The 23,792-nt window shown below is 41.4% G+C and overlaps 2 protein-coding genes across 2 annotated transcripts in view; one reads left to right on the forward strand and one right to left on the reverse strand.

Annotated features, from left to right (window-relative positions):
- Positions 1-7,168, reverse strand: part of stard10 (StAR-related lipid transfer (START) domain containing 10) — a 13,093-nt gene extending 5,925 nt beyond the window's left edge. The window contains exon 1 of the mRNA XM_054598287.1: positions 6,230-7,168. Coding sequence (XP_054454262.1) covers positions 6,230-6,388 — 159 coding nt within the window. The 5' untranslated portion in view covers positions 6,389-7,168. The remainder of the gene's footprint in view (positions 1-6,229) is intronic.
- Positions 7,169-10,236: 3,068 nt separating this feature from the next.
- Positions 10,237-23,792, forward strand: part of clpb (ClpB family mitochondrial disaggregase) — a 33,340-nt gene continuing 19,784 nt past the window's right edge. Inside the window, exons 1-5 of the mRNA XM_054596775.1 lie at positions 10,237-11,534; positions 12,048-12,099; positions 15,024-15,110; positions 21,514-21,617; positions 23,257-23,385. Coding sequence (XP_054452750.1) covers positions 11,081-11,534; positions 12,048-12,099; positions 15,024-15,110; positions 21,514-21,617; positions 23,257-23,385 — 826 coding nt within the window. The 5' untranslated portion in view covers positions 10,237-11,080. The remainder of the gene's footprint in view (positions 11,535-12,047; positions 12,100-15,023; positions 15,111-21,513; positions 21,618-23,256; positions 23,386-23,792) is intronic.

Raw genomic sequence — 23,792 nt, forward strand, 5'->3', positions numbered from 1 at the left:
GAAACCAATACGAAACCTGGTGAACACATCAAGGTCAAGCACATTATTTCACATTCATATTAATCTGATGTGCAAACGGAACAAATAAATACAGACACACTCAGTTTCAAAGTACCACACACACACCTGCACACTTAACTGTGTGCATAGCTGATGTGTATATTATTAGACATAAGATGATCTGAGAATATCAGTGTCAGAGGACAACAAAATAAAAAGTGTGTGTGTGTGTGTGAATGTGAGACAGAGAGAGAAAGACAAAAATAGGATAAGCATTAAGAGGAAGGCCACTAACGACCGATGACTCTTTACTTGACCGGAGCTCTTAAATGGAAACCACACAATCACTCCAGGGTCGAGACAGACACACAAACACAGTGTGTCAATGGATTGTGAAGGTGACAGGGCAGCAGGGAGTGATCATAGAGGCCATAGCCGTCCTAGAATCTACTATAAAAAACCTTTACAGAAATGAAATGGATACATTTCAAAGCTGAATGTAAGAGGGGTCAATTGTTTATACATCCTTACTTGTTGTTTTAAATAAGTATGCTGTAGTGTGTCACGGCTTATAATGACACCATAGGGACTCCTGCCTGTGTCATCTTTGGAGTAGATACAGTAGTATACAAACACCCTGTGTAAAGAGAGGTCTGCAGCCCTTGAGTAAAGCTGTTACTACAGTTACAATTGCCAGGGGGAATTAGTCTTAATAATAAAAACAAAGAGGATGAGAGACACAAAGAGCAAGAGTCAGAGGCTAAGAGGGTCCAGAAGAAAAACAGAGCAAGAGGAGTAGATTAGTAAGAAATGGACAGCGAGTGGTCTTCTGTCCCAGGCGGTTTTAACTCCCATTACCAATCAGCCCTGGGGGGTTAATACTCAATCTGCACCATCTTCTTCCCCTTTGATTCCTGAGGGCTTAATTAAAGAAAACCATCACCAACTGTATTCTACATTTGGCTGTACAGCTCTCTTTGGTGTAACAGCACAAACAGCACCATTTTAAAGATTCTTATCTGAAGTGCTCATTCAGATATGGATCTACAAAATCCTTTAATTAAATTTCATTTTGTCATATTAAAGTAAAATAACATAACTATGGAGCCTGGAGCCATGCTAGCAGCTGTGAGGCTGTATTTAGGCACAGTGGGGCTAACATCAGCATGCTAACATGATCTGAAAACACTAGCATGCTGCCGTTTAACTGGTATAATGTTTACCATCTTAGTTTAGCATATTAGCATGATAGCATTTGCTTATTAATGGCACTGACACACTGAAAAGCCACCATCTCATGAAGACCCGAATTAGGTGAAGTTAATTGTCCTGAGACCAGATATCATTTGAACTCTCAACATCCCATTTGGGTTTCCAACTCACTTATTCAAGAAATTGAATTTACTACCTCAAAATCCAAATTGGAAATGGATGACAATATGAGAGCTATGCCCACTTGTTGCTGCTGTCAAATTAAATTACATTTTTTATAGCCATGGCCACAATTTCACAGGGCTTCACAACCAGCCACACTGTGAAACAAAATAAATTGAAAGTGCTAAATTGAAATGGCACCTCCTCACTGAGATCAAGGAAATGATTGGGTTCAGAGACTCATACATGATTTTGAGGATAGATACTAGTGATCGTAATATGGTCAGAGATAAAAAAGAAAAAGAAAAAAGAAAGTCCTGTTAGACTACTTGCTTTACTTAAGTATTTCCATTTTAAGCATTTTTTGTAACTTCTACTTAATTCATCTGATAGAAGTGATTCACTTCTATCAGACTTAATTCATGTGATAGCTAAAGCTGAATGTGATCAACTAATATATACATTGTTATAGATTAATTTATCCAAGAGTGTAAACTCCGTGGTCATGAGGTACACCTGTACAATCCTATACAACTGTTCTGCCATAAAGTCTATTTTTATGATGCCTTTAATTTTCATAATGATAGAAATTCTCTGAATACTTTTAAGTGTAATTTGTTGTAAATACTTATGTACTTTACTTAAGTATCATTTTGAATGCAGGACTTTTAATTAAGTAAAGGATGTAGGTAAAGTTAACAGCACTGTGACTAAGAAACCAGAACATGGAGGAAGAACACTACAAAGACGAGCTCATGGAATGTTCAAATGTCATTAGTGGTCGTAGAATCATCTGATACTGATTTGCCTTAACTAATTCATTATCAGTCTATTAAAGACAATAGTCAAAACTTTACACAGATATTCTGTTATTACCCAGAGATCACTGAGTGTTAAGAGAGGTTGTTTGTGGTACTGAATGAGGGTATGAATGCAGATTGACATTACAGGGAAACAACAATTGATTATGATTTCTGCTGACGCTTTGCATGTCACAAAATGAAAGGCCCGTTTCTTACTCTCCAGTACAAAGACACATACAGTGCCAAGAAAACACTTACAGTGCCAAGGCCATGTTGGTTGCCTCAGCAGAAAAAAAAACCAGATACTGCAATGTATTATATCTACAGAAGGCAACCATCCGTAAGTAATGATCTTATATTTGATATCCGTGTATTGACAGATTGGAGAGGACTTGTAGGTCAGAAAAGACCAGGGAGAATAATGAATGTGTTGAGTCCACAGGCAAACAGAAACAGGAGTAGGAGGAAGAAGAAAAACCCAAATGAAAAGGCAAAAGAAGAGAACTGCAGGGAGCAAAAGACATTCAGTGCAGAATGAAGACATACAGCCAGCTAAGTACATGTGTACCTAATTCTATTACGCACTAATTCAGTGGAGTCAACAGACGAGGCAAGGAGAAGCAGATAGAGGACGGTGAAAGGGAGTTCAGAGAGATAAAGCAGAGACGAGGGGAGACAAAAAGGCAGACAAGTAGGTGCACAAACAATATGTGTGCGTATGGTTTGTTGAGTCTTTTCTGCATGCCAGGTCCGAGTCAACACTGCGCTCACTGCCCACTCAGAACACCCATGACCTCTGACCTTTTGCTCATCCAGCTCACACCACTCACTACTCATTTTCTTCCTTATTCCCTGTCTCACCAATTCTTCTTCTCCCCCCGCCACTGTCTTCCATCCCTCGCTCTGTACTCTCAACGTCTGCTCCTCTGGGTGCTGATACATGATTGCAGAAGACAATTATGAACCAAAAAAAATAAAAAAAATGGAGGAGTGCGTAATGGTGATTCAGAGCCGGGCTTCCCTCTGTGTCAACACCTACAGATTACACACACCAACACATTGTGCATTGTGTGTGGAGTCATGTGCTGACTAATGATATGATGTTGATGAGGCGGATGGTTACAGCTGTGATTACACCGTGATACCAGAAGTTAATATTGATGAACATGGCAGTGGCAAGGATTATGACGATGATGGGGCTGATGATAATTAGGTTGCTAATGATAATGATGATTGCAAGACTGTTCTCTGTCTCTCTCTCTCTGGTTTTAATATATACATTTCTTTCACTGCTATTACTCTCAATGCTCCCATTAATCATTTGACATGCTTTTATTTTGTCTCTATGAATAGAAGAGCAGTATCTGTGGCATCGCTACATGCCCCTTAACCCACACACACACACACACACACATCTATAAGCATGATCCAAACACACCATCTGCCTTATTAACATACAACTACCCTCATCATTTTGTGAGGAGGAATAAATAAATGTTTGCAATGTTCAAGTTTTGGTTGAAAATCCGTACTGTGTGTGAGACTGAAAGAAAACCGGAGCTAGAGAATGAGGTAACAATGCAAAATAAAGCTCCTGTAACTGTCGTATTTACATAAAGATAAAGTGGCAGCTATAGATAAGGGCCCCATTCAAACTCCTAATGTGTGTCTGTGTGCACTTTCTACTTCTCTCTGTTTGCAGAGCTGTCCCGAGGAAACACACCTGTCCTTAACAACTACACACACACACACACACACACGTATTACCCAGCTGATGCAGGCATGATACACCTCTCCTTCTGTACACACAGGACATACCCCCCACCCCACACCACACACACACACACACACACACACACACACACACACACACACACACACACACACACACACACACACACACACACACACACACACACTGCTTCACAGGTAAAGATACAGTAGATAGATGGGGGCTGGGAAAATCCATCTGCTGTGGCCCCTGTCCACCCATATAGACACAGACACACACCCATGCATGCACACACTCCACTTTATTTAACAAAGTAAACAGCTGGTGGTTCGCTCACACTCCTCAGACCCGGATATACCAGCAGGACGACACACAGATGTTATCACACTTGTTTACACAGAGGGCAATGTATCCAAAAGTTAAATTACGGTAATCTGGATTTTCACATCAGAGAGTACTGTAAAGTTTGGAAGAGTGGAAGCAACCTCCAAAAAACTGTCAGCTGAAAAGCAAAATCTGTCTTGAAGTGAGAGTGACAACACTTTAAGAGATTTAGACCCAGTTAAGCCAGTCAGTCAGGTTTAAGGCTAAGTGGAGACTGGATTGTACACTGAAAACTTGAAATGCAAGTATAACAGTGATATAATGCTAAATTCTAGAGGGCTGTTGACCCCAATGGCTAGTAGAGGTGGTGGCTAGATGCAGAGCACTGCAGTAACACTGTAATCTTTCACCTTTTAGTAGTTATATATGACCTAAGTATATATATATATATATATATATATATATATATATATATATATATATATATATATATATATGTATGAATGGACTCTAAGTAGGTTTTTATACATTTACACATTATACATTCCTTCATTTTCTTCAAATAACTGATGATCTTAATGATAAAGGAAGTGAAGATTGCATTAAATGTCGTTTTTTTGTCTTAACATGTGTGCAAACTTCTTTAATCATCTATTCCTATTCATGTATGTTTATTCTACAAATGTGCTGAATTAGTTTTGTTCCTATGGAACAGTAACAAATCATTATTAATGACAAGATCAAATATAATGTGTTAGACTATACACAGCAGTTTTCCCATGGCTTAAAGTGACAAAGCTATTCCTGATGACGCCTCCACATCGAAACCCAAAACAAACATTCACATTTGAGACAAACTGCCACGGCTGCTATTTGACTAGATAACAAAGTGCTTTCACATTATTACCTTTTCTAAACAATGATCAGGGAGGAGCTACACACCCTGCTTTTCCGCCTCCTGCAACTTCTGTTACTGTATTCAAACAGTACTCTAGTGCAGCTTTAGGGCTGGTTCATCATTTAAGTTATTAAAATACATACAAATAATAACAAACAACCATCACAAGTTATCAGAGCCCAAAATAATGTGTTTAACCGGCACATTTTGTTATAAAACCCTTAGATATTTTGAATAATATGGAACCAAGAAAAGCAGAAAATCATCAAATTACAAAAGCAGCAACCACTAAATTAAAAAACAAACTAAAATGAATAACTGAACTCACTGATCTATTTCTGTCTATTGATCAACAGCTTTTATTGACTAATCTTTACAGTCATTGTAAGTTGTATTGTCTACTGTACTATTTCAGCTTTTGTTCACTTCCCTGTGCTGTGTTAAATTAATGATAAATTGTATGCAAACCCAGCTCCAAGTCCACAAAGAAAGCTGAAACAGTACCTAATATGCTTTTGGGTAGATACTTGAAAATAGTTTCACAGAGGATAATGGTGTCTACTCCCCAGAGAAGAAACCTGACTCCTGAGGCTCTCACTTCTCTAAAGTAGCGGGGGTTTCTTATCGTGTGCATCAGTTATACATTCACAACCCAGCCACTCCACACATTTATAAATAGATGAGTTGATCTAACACAGGAAGTGTTCAATAAGCAGTGCTATTCTTAATAAGCTGCATGTTGCAGGCTTTACAGTTGCTCGGTGAGCATCATATCGGGTCTATTTACTAAACCCATTTGTTTAGTGTGATTAGAAATGGACAACATATAATATGCCACGTCAGCTGAATACATTTCTATGAAATGCAATAAGCTTCTGCGACTACCATGCAGCAAAAAGCAGCAGTTTAAGCGTGTCAGCAGTTTTAATCATGTGGGAATTTGGGAAAAAGCACTTCCCTTCCACCTGGATTACACAGCACTGCTTCTTTGTTTTTCTCTGAATATTAAAGTGAATACACAGATCAAATGTATACTTTGTTTAAACAAATGCTAAGGACTTGCCCAGTCTTATTCTTTTGGAGGTTAAACAGTCTCACCTTAATTTTGTGGATGGACTTCCCCTCCTCCAGACTCTGGGTCCACACAGTGATGCCCCCCTTGTTGTGGTTCATGCTCCAGCCTTCCTCGCACAGACATTCCGCCTTGAAGCTGGCAAACGCCCGGTCGTCCGGTATGGTCACAGTGTGTCCAGACATGGCTTGTTACCGGGGGAAGGGGTGGAGGAGAGGGGAGGGGGAGGGGAGGGAGAAGAGAGATGGGGGCTCTATGAGACTCCTGTCGGGCCCGGAGGAAACACGGATGGAAGCAGAGAGTCAGCCACTCTTGTTCTCCTCTTCTGTGGGGATAATTTGTCTGATTCAATTTCCTCCTCGCGTGAAGCTTGCTTTTTTTTTTTTTTTTTTGTGTTTTTTTTTTTTTTTTTAATGTGGGCTGCAGCGCGTCTTGTGATGATGCGCGTTCAGGGAGGTGCGACAACCGCAATCCACCCTGTGCAAACTAATGAAACAGAGGTGAATAAGCGCAGTCTCACACACACACACGCGCACACACACACACACACACACACACACACACACACACAGACACACGCACGCGCACAAATAATGCAAAGAAGGGTCAAAATGCACGGAACAAATGTGCCTTTTAGTTGATCACGGTGGTTGAATAAGTTTCAGCTCGGGTTGGCAGTCCTCACAAACAGCAGCAGCTCTTCACACGGACCATATGTTTCTGTCCCCGCACGTCTCTCCGTTGTCTCTCTCTCTCTCTCTCTCTCTCTCTCTCTGTTTATTCTCACTGTCCCTCTCTCTCTCTCTCTCTCTGTGTTTATTCTCACTGTCCCTCTCTCTCTCTCTCTCTCTCTCAATTGAAGTCTTGCCTGGGCTCGTGATCATTGGCGGCGGTTCTCCATCGCTGCGTCGCTGCTGCTGTGGCAGGTGGTGAAGGAGATGCGGTGAGAAATAAGAGGAAGAGGAGGAGGAGGAGGTGGAGGAGGAGGGAGGAGGAGGAGAAAAGCAGGCTGAACTGGCAAGCGACGCAGTTCAGGCTACATTGGAAACGCCTCCCTGTGCTGACTTCAGGTGCTCCTCGTAAAACTCTCAGCTTATGTGAAGATATTTTGTTCTTTAAACTTTATTTGTAAAGTAACAGCTGAATGAATGAAAACGTGTCTATGCCTATATTTATTCCATGTGGTTCATTTTTAGCCTATCTAAAAAAAGACACAAAGGGCTGATATATACTGAAAACAGCTGGCCATTACAACAAATACATTGAATGCCACATCTGTATGTGCTAGGCCAAAGCTTATAATGTGTTATTGTTGGCTTGGCTATGACTAAATAAACTAATCTATCTGGCTAACTGTAAAGCGAACTAACTAGTTGTTATCTCACCATTGGAGGTGGAGAAATTATTAAACCAGCAACGCTCAAACTTGGTACATTCTTGAATGTCAAAACAACGACCTAACTGTTGACCCCGAGAATAGCAGTAGAGAAAATAGACCAACGTTTCATAAGAGTTATGTAGTTTGACATTTCCAAGTTTGCATGTGAGAACCACACTGACACACTATTTTCAAATATGACTTAATATTTAGAAACTGCCTGCTTGTTTTCTACAATTTAAACATGCAAGAAAACTCCTGTATGTTTGTCGTTTTCATATTGCCGACAGCATTTGAACGCAACCCGCGCTATCGCACCAAACACGGGCACTTTTTTTTTTGCAAACTAGTTTGTTCAGTGAGCAGCGGGCACGCGCCTGGCTCCTGTTGGCTGACGTGTAACATATTTGGAAGTGTTCACATTTCGGTTAATGCTTCCTTATGACCTGTTATAGCTGCATTCAATTACAACAATGTATAAACTCGCTTACTGAGAACAATACACGTTTACATTCACTATAAAGCAATATGTTTAAAAGTGTCACTGTGTTATTCCCTCTGTCGTGTTCTCCTTTCATCTTGGAGTGTGTAAAGGCCATTATCAGCCTTCTTCACTCAATTTGATCTGTGGGTGTTCTCACGACATCTTGAGGCCCAAATAAGCTAAAGTGGAACACCTTTTGTTTTCTTAGAATCACACAGTTGTGTTACTAAATAAAACGAGGATATGCCATGCAAGGTTTTTAAGTGCAGAAATGTGTCATTTTGTGTTGGTAGCCTGCTGTACACCCATCAACCTCTTTTAGGTGTGGTCCCTGAGCTTTTTTTGTTACTAAAACTGTCTTTTGAATAAACATTATGAATAAAAACCCTGTAATAGCACCAAGTTTTCCATTGCTGACCGTGACCTTTAACCTCCTAAAACAGGCATGTGAGAGGGGACTTTTCTCATGAATAGAGCATTCTATATTTATTAAAACATAAAACATCCAAACTATTTAGTGTGTCTAAAAAAAAGTGGTTCCCAAACTAGGGGGCCCAAGTGACCAGCAGACAACCCTCATGGATATTTAGATTTCGGGACTGCTGGTAAAAGCGGCAGTGGATTTATGATGGCCGAGCATGATGTCCTCTATGATTCATGTCTGGTGAGCTACGGTGAGCTTATTGCCAGCACTCAACATACCCATCTAATAAATTACAACCTACGCTTGTATATGTCACATTGGTTTGGCTCGGATCTCAGTCACAAGAAAATGGCATTGTATGCAAGTAGGTGTAGGCTAGATGAAAACACCCCCGGTAGTACCATCACATTTCTGAACAATCCATGCTCGCCATTCCTGCTACTAAATGGAAGTGTAATGCTATCGTTATATGATATACCATGGCTTTAAAAGGTTGAATGATACTTTTCTTTATTGATGTCTGCTGCAACAATCACATTTTAAGAGGAACATTTACAAAAACCTTAGAAAGAACAGCTCTCAAAATGCAGTCATTGGGATTTTAAAGACAAGCAATTCTTCAAATAGTGCTGCTTTTGTATTCAGGTGTGTGTGTGTGTGTGTGTGTGTGTGTGTGTGTGTGTGTGTGTGTGTGTGTGTGTGTGTGTTTCCTGATACTAGAACAATTTTAATAATCTCAAGTCCATCAGGTTTTCCACAATGAGTTACCCTTTTATCCTCTGCTCTCTTTTTAGCAGTCACAATGATGCAGATCACGTACCAACAAAACCCAACATCCCTAGCTAAGTATGTTCACGTGGTGAAGAACATACATCAACAATACCTCATACAGTAAATCTTACGCTTTCCAGTTACCCTTGAATGCCTCGGGAGAGAGATAGTGAGAAAGACGCCTACTCAAATGAGATAAAAGGACTGAGTCACACTGGAGATAAGAAAAGAAGAATGAATTAAAGACTGCTTCAATAGTTTTGCATTGTAATGAAAGCACATCATTACATTACATTTCACCAGCATGTATCCCATTGAGAAAATGAGCCTCAGTAAACTAGCACATGATGTGATTACAGGATAGTGCTGCAAAGTCTACACTCACAACTTTGAAAGCTTTGTTTATCTTTAGATACTACTCCATCTCTCAGTCTACAATTGTGTCGTGATTCTCCTGATTGCATGAGGATAACCAATTTATCTAACCACTCTCAATATTTATGTCCCACACTGAGGACGTGTGATAAAGATGATGACATTTGCCTGCAACTGCATGTGTACTTTGGCCAACATCAGCACTGCACTCTGATGCCACCTGGCGGCCGTGGTGAACTATGAAATTACAAGTATACTCACAAAACAACTGCTTGTGTCATCAAATGTATGTCACTGTCTGTGCTTTTATTCTCGGGTCCTTTCATGTAAATATGTATACGAAAGGACCAGAAATCCTGAACAGCTGTGCTCTGTCTCATACAGGGAATAAACTCCACGTGATGGGAAACTAAAGGCCAAACAGAATAATCAACAGCTGTTTTACATTTTACATTTTACTGAGGAATCAAATACAAACGTGGATTCTAGACAAGTCCCTTCAAAATGATTCGTATCTTAGTTTAGTTTAGTTTAGTTTATTTGCACAATTGAACATTTTTAAAAAAACATAACATTGATAAATGATATTACAGTGCAGGAAGAGGCAGAAAGCCCACTGGGCTTATTTGAAGCCTATATAATATTTAAAAAAAAAAATCACAATACAACTGTATTCTAACTTCAGTTTAACTTGATTTAAGCGACCACGGCAGTATGTGACAGATCCACATCTTGCCATGAGCGCCTGACAATAGAAGTTTGAATGATTATATGCATAATGTGTGTGAGCAAATTTTTGAAAATAAATACTGAAATTAGTATGATTATTGAAAAGTTGGGAAAGGTGGATTTCAAAAGTTGCTTAAATTAATTTAAGTCAAGTCTTATCTGAAATTAAATGCGTATCCACTGTGAATGTGACTCTCTTTACTTAATCGTACAGGATTTATGAAGCAGCATTTTAAAATGTACTTTTTTCAGGCTCCCAAGTATTTGTAACAGGGTTGCGCCAGGTATAAAGGATTAATTATAGCACACAAAAAATAAAACATCTCATAAAAAGTATACTTTCTATGCCTGAGCTGGACGAATCAAATTATTTGACAGTTCATAACCTGTTTTTATGAAATACACAAAAGAAAATGATAAAATATAGAGTCAATTTTTTTTAAAGTGATGATGCCTAAATTTTCCTCCAATTCTGGAATGACCCTTCTAGTAAAACAGCATTTCCCAGAATGCACCGCGCGTTCTGGTGACATCTGCGCAGCGATGAGGTGAAGCTGTTGTTTTCATGGTTGTGAGTAGTTGCATGGGAATCAAGGTAATTAAGCAGCTGTTACGTCGGTACCAACGCGGTGTCCCCGGTCTGCACGGGTTCCGGTTCTCTCTACAATAACTGGGCTTCACCCCCCACGCGTGTTTCTCCCGGTGAGTCCATCGCCATGTTATCATCTATTCCCACCAGGCTGATCGCGAGAAGGTCGCGCAGCCTGTCACCGTGCAGCCGCGTGCTCCAGACCAGCGCAGGTGGTGCTGCCAGCCGGGGCATCCGCGAGACACCGGCGGAGATCAACCGCAACCCAATCGTGTCCACCTCCCGGGTCTCCAGACGGGGGATTTTAGCTGAAGACACCGCTGTTACCAGTGTGAGCCCCTCGGTGCAGTACCACCACCTCGCCCCTAGATGGCTGTCCAGCCTGGAGAACCGCCGCAGCTCATGGGCGGCGCTGGCCGGGAGAGGGCGCAACAACAACCAGTACTGGGAGGAGAGCGGGGAGAGTGGTGGTGAGGGCCGGGGGACAGGTGGAGGAGCCGGCCGGGCAGGAGCGGCCTCTGTCGGGGTGCTGTCTGCTGCAGCAGTGGCCTTCTGCCTGAAGAAAGATTCTGATAACAAAGGTAGACTTTATGCACTGTCAGGCATTGTGTTGTCTGACTTAGTGTTATTGATAAGATAAAATAAGATAATCCTTTATTAGTCCCGCAGCGGGGAAATGTACAGGATTACAGCAGCATAGAGGATAGTGCAAAAACAAGAGACATAGTAACAAAAACAAGATCAAAATAAGTATTATAAATAAGCAAATGAGCAATAAAAACCCCCTGTAAAAAACAGTAAAGAATCCACAGTAACTATTATATATATACTATATGTAAATTGTATATAAACAGACAGAAACTATTATAACTATTGTATTGCACAGTGTATTAGTGTCATATTGTTCTGTCTATTTGTGATTAATCACTTTGTAGAAAATATTGTAGTGTCATCGTGGTCAACTGAGTTAAGAAAATATTGGGGAATTGGATTTTCCTTTTAATAACAGTATTGGCACATTCTTAAGTATGTGTACTCACATTCTCTGTATCCTCCTTTCTAATGTTCTCTGTATCTGCTCTTCTAACAACAAGGTGATGCTCTTCTGGAGGCAGCGAGGACCAATAACTCTCAAGATGTTGCCAGGTACCACACACACACACACACACACACACACACACACACACACACACACACACACACACACACACACACACACACACACACACACAGTCTTAATGAATAAACATTTCACTGATTCATCTTGTGTCCATAGCATGCAATGCAATGTTTGTACACTTTAATACAAAATGTGTTTCAAATACATATTTGCACATGCACATCCTGGCACCATAACATGTAGAAGCTTCCTTGGCTCTCTTTATTGTAAATCATATAATTTAAGGAGGCTGCCAAGTGTAGTAAGGGTTTTGTAGATTTTAAATAGGTTATGAATACATTAACAAAATAAAGATAAATCATGTGTCATAGGCATTTCTTTGCATGTTTATAGTCTAGTCATCATGCCAGGTAACAGCAAGTATTACCTTTAATTTGTCATAATGGTAGTGGACTGTATGAGGATGAAAAAATACTTCAATGGTTTTGAACTGAACTTGTAATTTGGGAAGCTCTGTGCTAAATTAAATGATAAACTAATGATATTTTTGGTCAGAGGCCATATCCCTGCCAACGTTTTTATGTATACATACGTATTGAGGCAGAACTTATTTAGACAGTAGACAATCATTTTGTATATCTCAGCCTGGACAACAATTAAATACATTAACTTGAATTAAGAGACCATAAGTGGTTCCTTCAATCCAAAGGGGTATTTGTTGTATGACATCACTGTCGACACACACTGCTCTCGTAAATTATACTTCATATTCTGCTCTTTAGTGTCGTTCAGATCTCATAGCCCTGTATAAATCACAGATCATCTGCTTTGTCCAGTTTGTAGAGCAGCCACGATAATCTGCAATTATGTAAACACACTTATATCACCTGTAGTTGTAGTCCCACCGATAACCACCAGGGGGAAGAAGAGGACCATCTGTGTGTTTGCAGGATGGACGTCACACTCAGAGCTCTATTCCAACAGTCTGCCAGTTTACATCCCTCTGATTTAAAAGCTTTTATTCTTCCCTCACTTTGCATAACATTTATTTATTTTTTTTCACTCATAGATTAAAATGCCCTATTTCTCTGAGTCTAATAGAATTATCCTACAAACTACAAGACAATCAACCAGAGCGAACCAAAAAGGAGCACAACGGGTCTTACAGTACTTCCTGATCCCATCTGTTCAGCTGATAATACTGCATTACAAATATTGAGTAACTATGAAAACGGACAGAAGTGAACACACTGTAGTCACAGGCCATGATCCGAAAAAAATTGGTGTGGAAAGTCTGCTTGTGATGCAATAAGGTCCTGCAATGTGCCATTACAATGGTACCTTTGCTTACATAAAGTACAGTGTGTCTTTGGGTATAATATGAGCACAGCATACATGTGTTTATCCACGTGTGTCTCTATTCGCTGGCTTGGGTTACCTGTGCACATGTGGCAGATGGTGTAGGTGAGAGTGCAGCGAGGAGAGTCAAGCAGGTCACAGATGTGTTAAGTGCTTTGGTTTAGTTTTAGAAGTGGTAGAGTGTCAGGGTGCGTCTGCTGAGAGGCAGTGGAGAGGAAAGACGTCTCGCTTTCACACAGGCGTTTATGAAGGCCGTTGTGCTTCAACTGTAGTGAATAATTATGTTATATTGAGATAGTATTTCAATACCGGAAATGTGTATAAAGTGAGACTCAGGCTTTATCGTGACATGCATGTTCTACTGAGAAGGTTGATAACGATGCTGAAATGTTAGGGAAGGACGCTGCTGTTCATGTGTTGTTCTTGTAATCAGAATCTTTAAAGTTTGAAACTGTTATATTAACTATCAATGTCCCCCTTCTAGTTTTACCTTAGCGTGTGAAGCATAATGATGTCTCTGTGATCCTCTAACTCACATTAAACCCCCATTCATTTATTTGATTTTATGTTGGTAAACCCATTCTTAAGGTCTAGTTTCATTTTAGGATTTACAGACATCATTGACACTCTGCTGTGTTTCTCTGCCACATTGGAAGCCTGGACAATATCCCAAGTTGAATTAAGTTAACACTTGAAATATACAGAACATGTAACCAAAAATGGCTGAAACGTCACTCTAAGTGTTTCTAGAAATAAGTTAGTCGTTTGATTTACTTGACTCAAACCCTTTCTGCTCTCATGGAGCACAAATCTTCTACAATGCTTCTCCGTCCAATTCAGCCATTTATGTGTTAAATACAAAATCTCTGACTTCACAAAATTCCCTGTCTTTAACTTAACCGTCTGGTAAAAATGAAGGCGCTAAGAGATGCTCAGTTCCCTGAAAAGCTCGGATGAAGCTGTAGTGAGGAGCTTCTGCTACATGAAGACCAGACTGAGGCCACCGTGTTGACTGTAAACACACACACTGTCTGTCTGCTCAGCGCACGAGACGACAGACAGATCACTTACACACACACACACACACACACACACACACACACACACACACACACACACACACACACACACACACACACACACACACACACACACACACACACACACTCTGTGCCACTCCAGTACCTGATGTCATACCCTCGGGCGTAAAACTCAACACACACCTGGCTTACACACACAGAGACACATTAACTGGTCAAGGAGCAAGTGTTTGGCTTCAGATAGAGACAAAGATATCTCGGGCTGGTTTCATGCTGCTGTGTCTAACAAGGCAGCTCTTTGTGACAGTCACACAAGCAGCTGGACTGCCATGTCTCTTGTTTTTACATTTGTCTATTCTTTACCTTATTAAGTATGAACAAATCTTTATTCTAGCATCATTATGTAAAATATACTGTACTAACAAAACACTCCAAAGAACATATTGGAAACCTCTATGATTTGGACACATGTTTTAGCTGGCTCTACAATATGTGGATGTTAATTGTGAGGTTGAATAATAGCCACTTTTTTGTTTCTTTCTCCCCACCAGTCTGGTCAAAGACGGGGTCGACCCGAACCACCGCCACCGCCTAGGTTGGACCGCTCTCATGGTGGCCGCCATGAACCGACAGCACAGGTCTGTGTGTGTTTTTAATTCGACTAAACCCACCGAGCTGATCATGTTTATCAGTTCTGAGAAGTCCTCCCCTGGTGAACATATGTAACAGTAATAAAGAGTTCTGGTTTCATGCAGCTGTCTGTACGTGAGCATATGTCGTCCACGTCCCCGCTCTAGTTGTTACAGTAGGTCTTCAGAAGTGCAAAGTGCGACTTTCAGACTGACAGACGGTCTTTCCTCGTCCCCCCATCTCTCTGTCCAACAAATTAAATTAGCCTCCTGGCCCCCAGAGCACACACAGCACAGAGAGGGGCCGAGGTTAAGGCCGGGCCAAATCCAATTTACACGGCTTTTTTCTTCTTCTTCTTTTTTTCTGTTGGTCACTTTTTTGTTTTTTTTTGTTTAAGGGCCTCATGTGCCCGTGAGAAGCGTTATATGACATTTGAATTTGAAAATAGCTTAGTTTAAATCTCATGGTTACAGTTTCTGCCTCCTAAAATTCTTAGATTGTTTTAATTTATAATGGAGCTGAAACGGAAAAATTGGCCCCATTCAGATTTAGAACTATGATTTTTCTTAATTAGAGTCTGTTTCTGGATTGGAACGTATACTTTGTAATCATTTCACAGTTTAGATGGTTTATTTTACGTATTTTACATTCATGTGTTCTGAAACTTAAATATTTCTATGGAGTTATTTAAGAGTTTTGGCACTTAATTGATTAGTTGATTGTAGATTGAGGTCATTAATCAATAAAAAAAAAAGCCAAACGCTTGCTGGTTCCGCTTCCTCAAATGTGAGAATCTTCTGCTTCTACATGCTTTTACATTGGATCATCTAAAATAAGTTATTTCTAGACGTCACAATGGGAACCCGGACATTTTGATGAACTTTGTTTGCAATTTTTGTAGATGGTAATCAATCAACTGTAAAAATTAATTGTTAATGAAAGTAATGTTTGTTGCTCTCCTTTTTACTCATTGTCTGTTCTGTAACTCATTCTCAGAGACAAATACGATAATATGCTTTGATTATGTCACTTTGTGGCACGTCTTTATATTTACACGTGTGCCGAGTGATTGTTGGCACGAAACATATTAATGTATGTAATGGTGTTTTGGATACAAATTTGGTCTTGAGACTATATTCACTGTGTGTGTGTGTGTGTGTGTGTGTGTGTGTGTGTGTGTGTGTCACTGCACTGTCTTGTGTGTGTGTATGTGTTATGAGTGCTATAACTCAGCGAGGCAGTGACACTCCTCTGTGTTTAATCCCGTCTTCAAACCCCCCAGTGAGCCGTCACTGCTGCAGGGAAGACAGAACATCGGTTCACACACATCAGTCACGCATGTCTCACAAACACACTCACACGCACACACACAAGAGAGGATGCTTGTGTGAACGCACGCACGCAGACAGGGGGAGTTTATACCAAATATCTTACAGGCCAACTGCCTATTACTCAGTCACACACAACTTTATTTGCAGCCGTTAAGTGAAAACACAGGGAGCATTACTCACGGACAAGGTCTAGCCCGTAGCTAGAACGTCAGCATGGATCTTATTGTAGAATAACCCCCCCCCCTCCTCCCTCACACTGTATTTATATTTTCCTGGCCCAGGAGGGATAACTGTGTTTCACTGTTTGTAGCAGTTTCACCTGACTGTTTGTAGGTGAAGCGTCCACCCAGCAGCCTCTCTGCTGTTCAGAGGTCGAGGTGCGGCTGTGCGAGAGAACCAGAGGTGGAGTAGAGGGGTGTGTGTAAGAATTAAAGGGTGAGACATCGGGGGCGGTGGGGAGGAGGAGGAGGCGTGTGTTTGCTTAGCTTTGATGTGGGGCTAAATCGGGGAGGCGCAGGGCCCGGCCCACTATTTGCACTCTTTAACACACAATACCCATCTCCATCTCTCTTTCTCTCCCTCTGTCCCTCCCTCGCCGCATTCACGTGCACAATGAGCGCTCAGCCGGGTGAAACGCCTGTTGACCGTTCCGACCTGTCGGCCCGAGTGACTCTCCGCGGCAGGGAGGGAGGGGAGGTGGGGGGTGGAAAGCGGAGGGGTGATGGAACGAGAGGATGAGTGGCTCGTTGGGGAAGAAGAGAATAGTTTTGATGTGGAGAAAGAGAGAGAGAGTGATGTGGAGTGGGATTATGGGTCTGGGACCGGGATTAGCTGGATTGAATAGTGGTGAAAATTCGGAGAGAGCTCCGAGTGAAATTATATTTGGTCACGATACTACGATGACTGTGATGGTAAGCAGCCTGGTTCAGAGACAGTCAGTTAATCATCATGTCTTATGTGTATCTTTCTCAGTACACTAAAACAATATCCCCTCAGGTGGGCACTGATTATATACATAAAGAAATACTTGAAGGGTATTCTAACCTGTGCCACATTAAAACCACATTAATGGGTCTTTATGCAATTATTTCCAACAAGAGTACTGTACACTGCTTAAGTTTTCTACAAAGCAGTCATTTTCATGAGGAAACAGCTGGAAATAAATAATCATAACTTCCATTTTTGATGGAATCGTTAATTTTAGAGTAATAGATGTGGAGAGTTGGATTTGGACTTTAATTTAACGCAAATTAGTGACAGGGTTTAAATGGGTTGAATTTAATAATTAGAAACCCTACACAATTCAAAGGAGCATCTGTCTTTTTTTAAATTATTTTCAAATTATTAGCTTATTCTGTTATTGTTCTTGTTCACTACTTTTCACACTTTGAGCCGTAGACATGCACTTATAATAATGTTGAATTGTACACCTGATGACCGTACACCATGATGGGCACCGCGTTCAGTATATATCCACAGGAAAACATGGCAACGTCAGGTCAATTATATTAAAATTCACAAATGTCCTCTGTCCTCAGACCCTTGATTCTGATGAGGAAAAACCCATAAAAACCTTAATCAGGGAAAAAATGGAAGAAACCTCAGGTAGAGAAACAGAGGAGGGCTTCATTGGAAGAAAATAAATGTATAAAGAAAATACTTGGAAGAAAACGCATCTTAACAAAATTCCATTCAGGTTATTTGGCTGTAAAAACTCTCTTCCTGGCACCTATCTGACCCCAGGTGTTCACCAGGTGAGAGGAGGTCAAGTGAGGTCCAGCGTCTGGGCCAGGTGGTCAGAGACATGGATGGTCAGTTCGGCTCAGGTGTCTGTTAAAGCACAGGACAGACGGAAGTGTCCATTTCCTGTCTTCCCTCCGGGGCAGGGTGGGAAACTAACACCAGACACAAGCAGTAACACCCGTCACCTGCTGGCCAACCTCGGCACGAGCTGGAGGGTTAAGTCTACCCGCCTCAGCGTCGCGTTGTGGTCATTATTAATTATTTCAAGCTTTCGATACAGGAGATGGGTGGCTGCTACAGCAGGGAGAACGTCCTTTAACTGTTTCATGAATCTGTTAGAGTGTTCTCAAGCAAGATGGCTGACCGCCTCTCAGATCAAGGGCTGATGCTTTGCTTCTTAGAGGAAACTCTTATCACATTATTACATGAATATTATTTGCAAAAAAACAAAAACATCAACAAAGGCGTAAAAGCATGAGGTAAGGGAACGAGAGGACTTGAGGAAAAATGCCAATGGTCCATGGTCAAGACAGTGGACACAAGACGGGCAAAAAAAAAGTTGGCGATAAGTGTGTTCAGTCAGCAGCCAGACAAACGCCTCCTCATTTTACTGACGCACATTTCGTCTCAGTTTAGCTGCGAAAGTAAAATAATTTAGTAATTTACAGATCACGTTGTTTCGGTACTTATAAGACTGTATTACAAAGTCTGAAAATCTTAACTTTGGCCCACTCCTTTACAATGTGAGTTTAACCTAATTAACCTCTGCATGCCTTCAGTTTGGCCCCAAATTAGTGCTGCAACTCTCCTCCCAAATGTCCCAAATAAAGTTAGCCACTCAATCATCAGTTGATTAGTCAAACTATCAACCGTTTTTCAAAAGCTCATTAGTTTTAGCACTATCCTGTATAATTAAATCTCCCTCTTTCATCTTTTTTTTAGTGCCACTTCCCTCCTTTCACCCACTCCTCCTCCTCCTCCTCCTCCTCCCTGAAGTTTTCTCCTCTTTATCCCCTTCTTGTTTACCTTCCTGATGCCATTAACCCTTTTTCAGGCCGTCTCATTTCTTCACACAGTCCTGCGCAGCCTCGTGTGACCGGCCGTAGCTTGAGTTTGTGTGTGTGTGTGTGTGTGTCTCGGAGGATGCATCGAGGTGTTTGTAGAAGTGCTTGCAAGGGTGAGAGGAGAGCCCTCTGTGGGTCACCCCCCTACCACAGTGATACAGTAACAAAGGGGGACCCCCTGATAGTCCTTTATACCCCCTTTAGCAAGGTCAGACACAAAGACCTGGCCGGGCCGTTCTCAGCCTCGCTCTCCCACAGGAACAAGCCTGTTCTGCGGTGATGACGCAAACTACCAAAGTCTGCTCAGGTTTGAATTATTATCGTGGTGATGATGGAAGATTTTGTCTCATTCGTATTCGTTTTTTGTTGTTCTGATATACTGGTGTCAGGTGTTTGGGTGGTACTCTGTACCTTGATTTTTGAGACTATACTGGTACCCCAAAGTCACCGACTAGTTTGATCATCAGTTGACAATTTCAGTAGTTTTCAAACAATAAATGCCTGACTTTTGCTGGTTCCAGTTTCTCAAATGTGAAGATGTGATGCTTTTCTTTATCAAATATAATAGTAGATTTAGTATCTTTGGGTTAACACTGTTGGGTGATTTGAATAAAACGCCCCTCAGGCTCTGAGATTTTACAAAAGGCATTTTTCACTATTTTCTGATAAATATTTAATAGTGAAGTTATTCTCGGAAGAAAATACTGAATAATTTTTAGTAAAAATCAAACGTTGGTTGCATTTATTTATACAGGCTTCAAATATTTATTTAAACTGCCTCCGTCTGCTGTCAAATGTTTATGTGTTTAATAAATGTTTGTCCTGTTAGAATATCTTCAGATTTTCTTTTAAACCCAGTATTTTACTGTTTGTTGCTTCGACTTTAATTTCACACCTCACCTTTTAGATTTGACCGTGTGCCCCTAAAGGGAAGCTGCAGCCTGTTACGTGGTCAAGTGTGGTTATCGCTAAAAAAGAAGTCCACCTCATCCTGCTATGAATAATCATTTTGCTCCATTTAAACCCTCTCAGGCCTCCTGCCATAACCATTTAGCCGGAGATGATCCATCACTCCCCCCCCAGGCTGCATTACATAGTCACAGGTTTAATGGCAGCCGGCAGCGTACTGGCAGGGTTCATGTTTCGGCCATCGCCCCCGTTTCCTGCTTTCGCAAGCAGAGACTAGCGGACTATTATATATTTTTTGTCTGTCTCAAAGTCAAAGCCATGACACACGTTCACGGTGGCAAATGCAAAGCGAGTGTGTTCTGTAGACGGAGAGACGGTACCTGGAATGTCCGTTGGGTCACAGTGAGTGGTGTTGCCGAGGTACTCGTGTTTGTTCTATAAGGCTGTACGCTCCAATGAAGGGTGGTACGCTCCAAACACACAGACCCCCCCAAAACGGCGCCGGAAACAGGCCCGACCCTTGCCCCCTTCAATGTACACATATGTACATGTTACAAAGCAGACTACTGTGTAGTGAAGGAGGAGAGCACCCATTGGAGTGTATCCACCGTAACGGGAAGAACTAGAAGTGGAAGTGAATCAGGTGGAAGAGCCGTGCTCAACTGAAAAATTTGATATTTGTTGATTTTCTAAATATAATGATATATATCTGCATCTAGCATGTAAGTTTTCAAGCTGTGAAGATGGGAGAAACTTTGTTAAACGGTCAAGGTTATGTTTGACGCAGGAAGCAAGTCTCGTCCCAGTTTTTAATCCAGTCTGCATCCTATTCCCTGTGACCTGATATATATATTTAGGTACTGTGACACATACTCGTTTTTAGGAAACAGTTGGGCCTAATTAGGATTGAGCAATTTGACAATACATACATATTATAACGAGGTGGGTATCTCTTTAATACATTTGGTTGTATCAGGCCATTGTGTGTAAATAAGAAAGCTGCTTTATGAAGATATCGGATTTACAACATTTTTGCATAAATGTGATGAAGAACCTTTTTTGTTTTTAATTCACTGGACCCTCTTAGATACTTCATGTGAAAAACATTTCTTAATTGACTTCCCAGAACATTTGCTACATCATGATATATGTTGATATAACAAAATAAATGTACATATTTTGGAGATTGTATCCTTTATTGCAGACTCATAGACTTGATTATATATTTAAGCAGTGCTGGCTGTAAATAAGAATTATTACTGCTGTTAGGCGTGGTCTGTGTGCACGTGGGCGTTTATTTATTACAAGTTCTTGGCCTGATGATTACGTGTATTTAAACGTGTGTCTCTTATTGTTATTACCAGCGTGGTGAAGGTTCTGCTGGAAGCCGGCGCCGACCCGAACACCGGCGATCACTTCAACAACGTTTACGACACCTCACGAGAGAAAGGCATCCACTCACTGGAAGGTAAAAGAGGGAAAAAACAATAAAAAAAACCCACTGACTCTGTGTGCATCCATCACGCACATGTTTGTGTGTGCGTGTGGTTGCTATATTACACATATGAATCCTAAGTGTTGAACCAGATATTATGAGACATTACCATTTGCATAAAGATTTGCATATATGTACATGTTTTCATTTCTTCCGTGTTATTTGTTTTATATGTTCTGTGACAAGTAGTGTGTGTTTTATTTGTTTTTCTTCTGAGCTGCGCAGACAAGACACACACACACACACACACACACACACACACACACACACACACACACACACACACACACACACACACACACACACACACACACACACACACACACACACACACACACACACACACACACACACACACTATACCCCCCCAGTCTGTGTTGGGTTTCTGCAGACATATTTATATGGGATATGTATATTGCAGACATTTATATGGTTGTCAGGTTTGGGTCCACGTGGGGCCGGTGTAGCGTGGGGAAGCGTTTCCCAGACGCACGCTGATGGATGGGCTAGGGGGCCTGTGCGACGCTTTATTGGGTTAGCTATGATTATCCCGCCCTGTCTCCCCCTCTCTCTCTCTCTCTCTCACACACACACACACACACACACACACACACACACACACACACACACACACACACACACACGAGACACTGCAGAGAGAGATGGTCGGAGAGATGGAGGAAAAGAGTGGGATGGATGGAGGAAGGGTAAGACTGATGAAGGAAGGAAAAATGAAGGGAGGAAGGCAGTAAAAAGAAAACGAGGGGAAGGAAAGAAGGTAGATAGCAGCGACGGATGGAGTGAGGGGGAGGTTAAAGATGGAGGGGAAGGAAGAAGATGTGGATGTTGGGAGGGAGGGAGGGAGGGAGGGGATTGGAGGAAATGGGTGGGATGATGAGGGAGGGAGGGAGAGGCGAGGAAGTCAGGAAATGGATGAGACAAAGTTATTGGGATAGAGGCAGTGGGGGAGGAGGGAGGAAGATGGTGCAAGTGATGAAAAGAATTGATGGATTCAGAGGAGGAGAGGAAGGAGGCGGAAAAAATAAAAATGGATGATAGAGGAGTGGCACGAGATGAGTGCTCTTATGAAAAACAGAGAAGTAAGGAGAGAATGATAGACTATCTCTATTATTAGTAAGGAGCCGAGCAAAGGAGACCCTAACGCACAACGCACATTATTCCTATCACGTCGGACAGTTGAGCCTTAAATCTGTGAAAATGAACAACTCCTCCGAAGCTGGAAACAGGAAAGACAATTTTGTAGTCGGCAGTGTTAACATTGAAACGATATCCGTGGCCTTAACATCGACTGTAAGTAGATTAAAGAAAGTTATTCCAGATCCAAAGACTCAAACAATTCTAGTCAAAGTCCTTTGTTGATTCATCATCTCTTCAGCTCCATAAAAGTTTACTGGTTGTATATCAGATTGGAGTTGTGCCTTTCCTATTCCCCTCTTTGAGGGCTTTGTCTCTTTTGTCTATGTTTCTTGTTCAAGGCACACGCTCGAATCTGAAATTAAGTAACCCCAGCAAGCTTTTTTTTTTTCTTCTGTAAACCAAGGCCTGTTCCTCTCTTCTAATCTTTCTTGTCTCCCCGTGTATCTCTCTACAGTTCTTGTGTCCAGAGAGGATGAGTTCAGCAGCAGGCTGAGCAGCAGGGCCGGTTTCCGTGGTTGCACAGCGCTCCACTACGCCACGCTGGCTGACGACCCACGCACCGTCCGCATGCTGCTGGAGGCCGGTACGTTACACCCCAACCACCCCTAACCCCACTTTAAGAGTCCACAAGGGACCTCTGAGGGTCTAGATATCTACACGTAGTCTGCAGTTGTACATCATGACTGTATGAGTTAAATCTCTAACGAAGGACCAAAAAAATCCCCTCTTTTTTTAGGATCTGTGTTTTTCACTTTCCTTTAGCTCACATTCATGTTTCAGATTTAATTGTATAGTATCGAGGTGCTCCATCCTCGGACAAAAGGATGAAGAGGATGGAGGATCTTTGCACCACCTGCTTAGATTAACATGCTCCCTAATGAGAGAACACTGCTATCAGTTATGCTACCTGCTATCAGTCTTAAGCTTAAACAAAGTGACAGAACTCAGTTATATTATTCACCGGTAGGTAAATGTCCCAGTGGTTTAACA

Source organism: Anoplopoma fimbria, chromosome 1, assembly GCF_027596085.1.
Source record: "Anoplopoma fimbria isolate UVic2021 breed Golden Eagle Sablefish chromosome 1, Afim_UVic_2022, whole genome shotgun sequence".
In the NCBI taxonomy this organism is placed as follows: Eukaryota; Metazoa; Chordata; class Actinopteri; order Perciformes; family Anoplopomatidae; genus Anoplopoma; species Anoplopoma fimbria.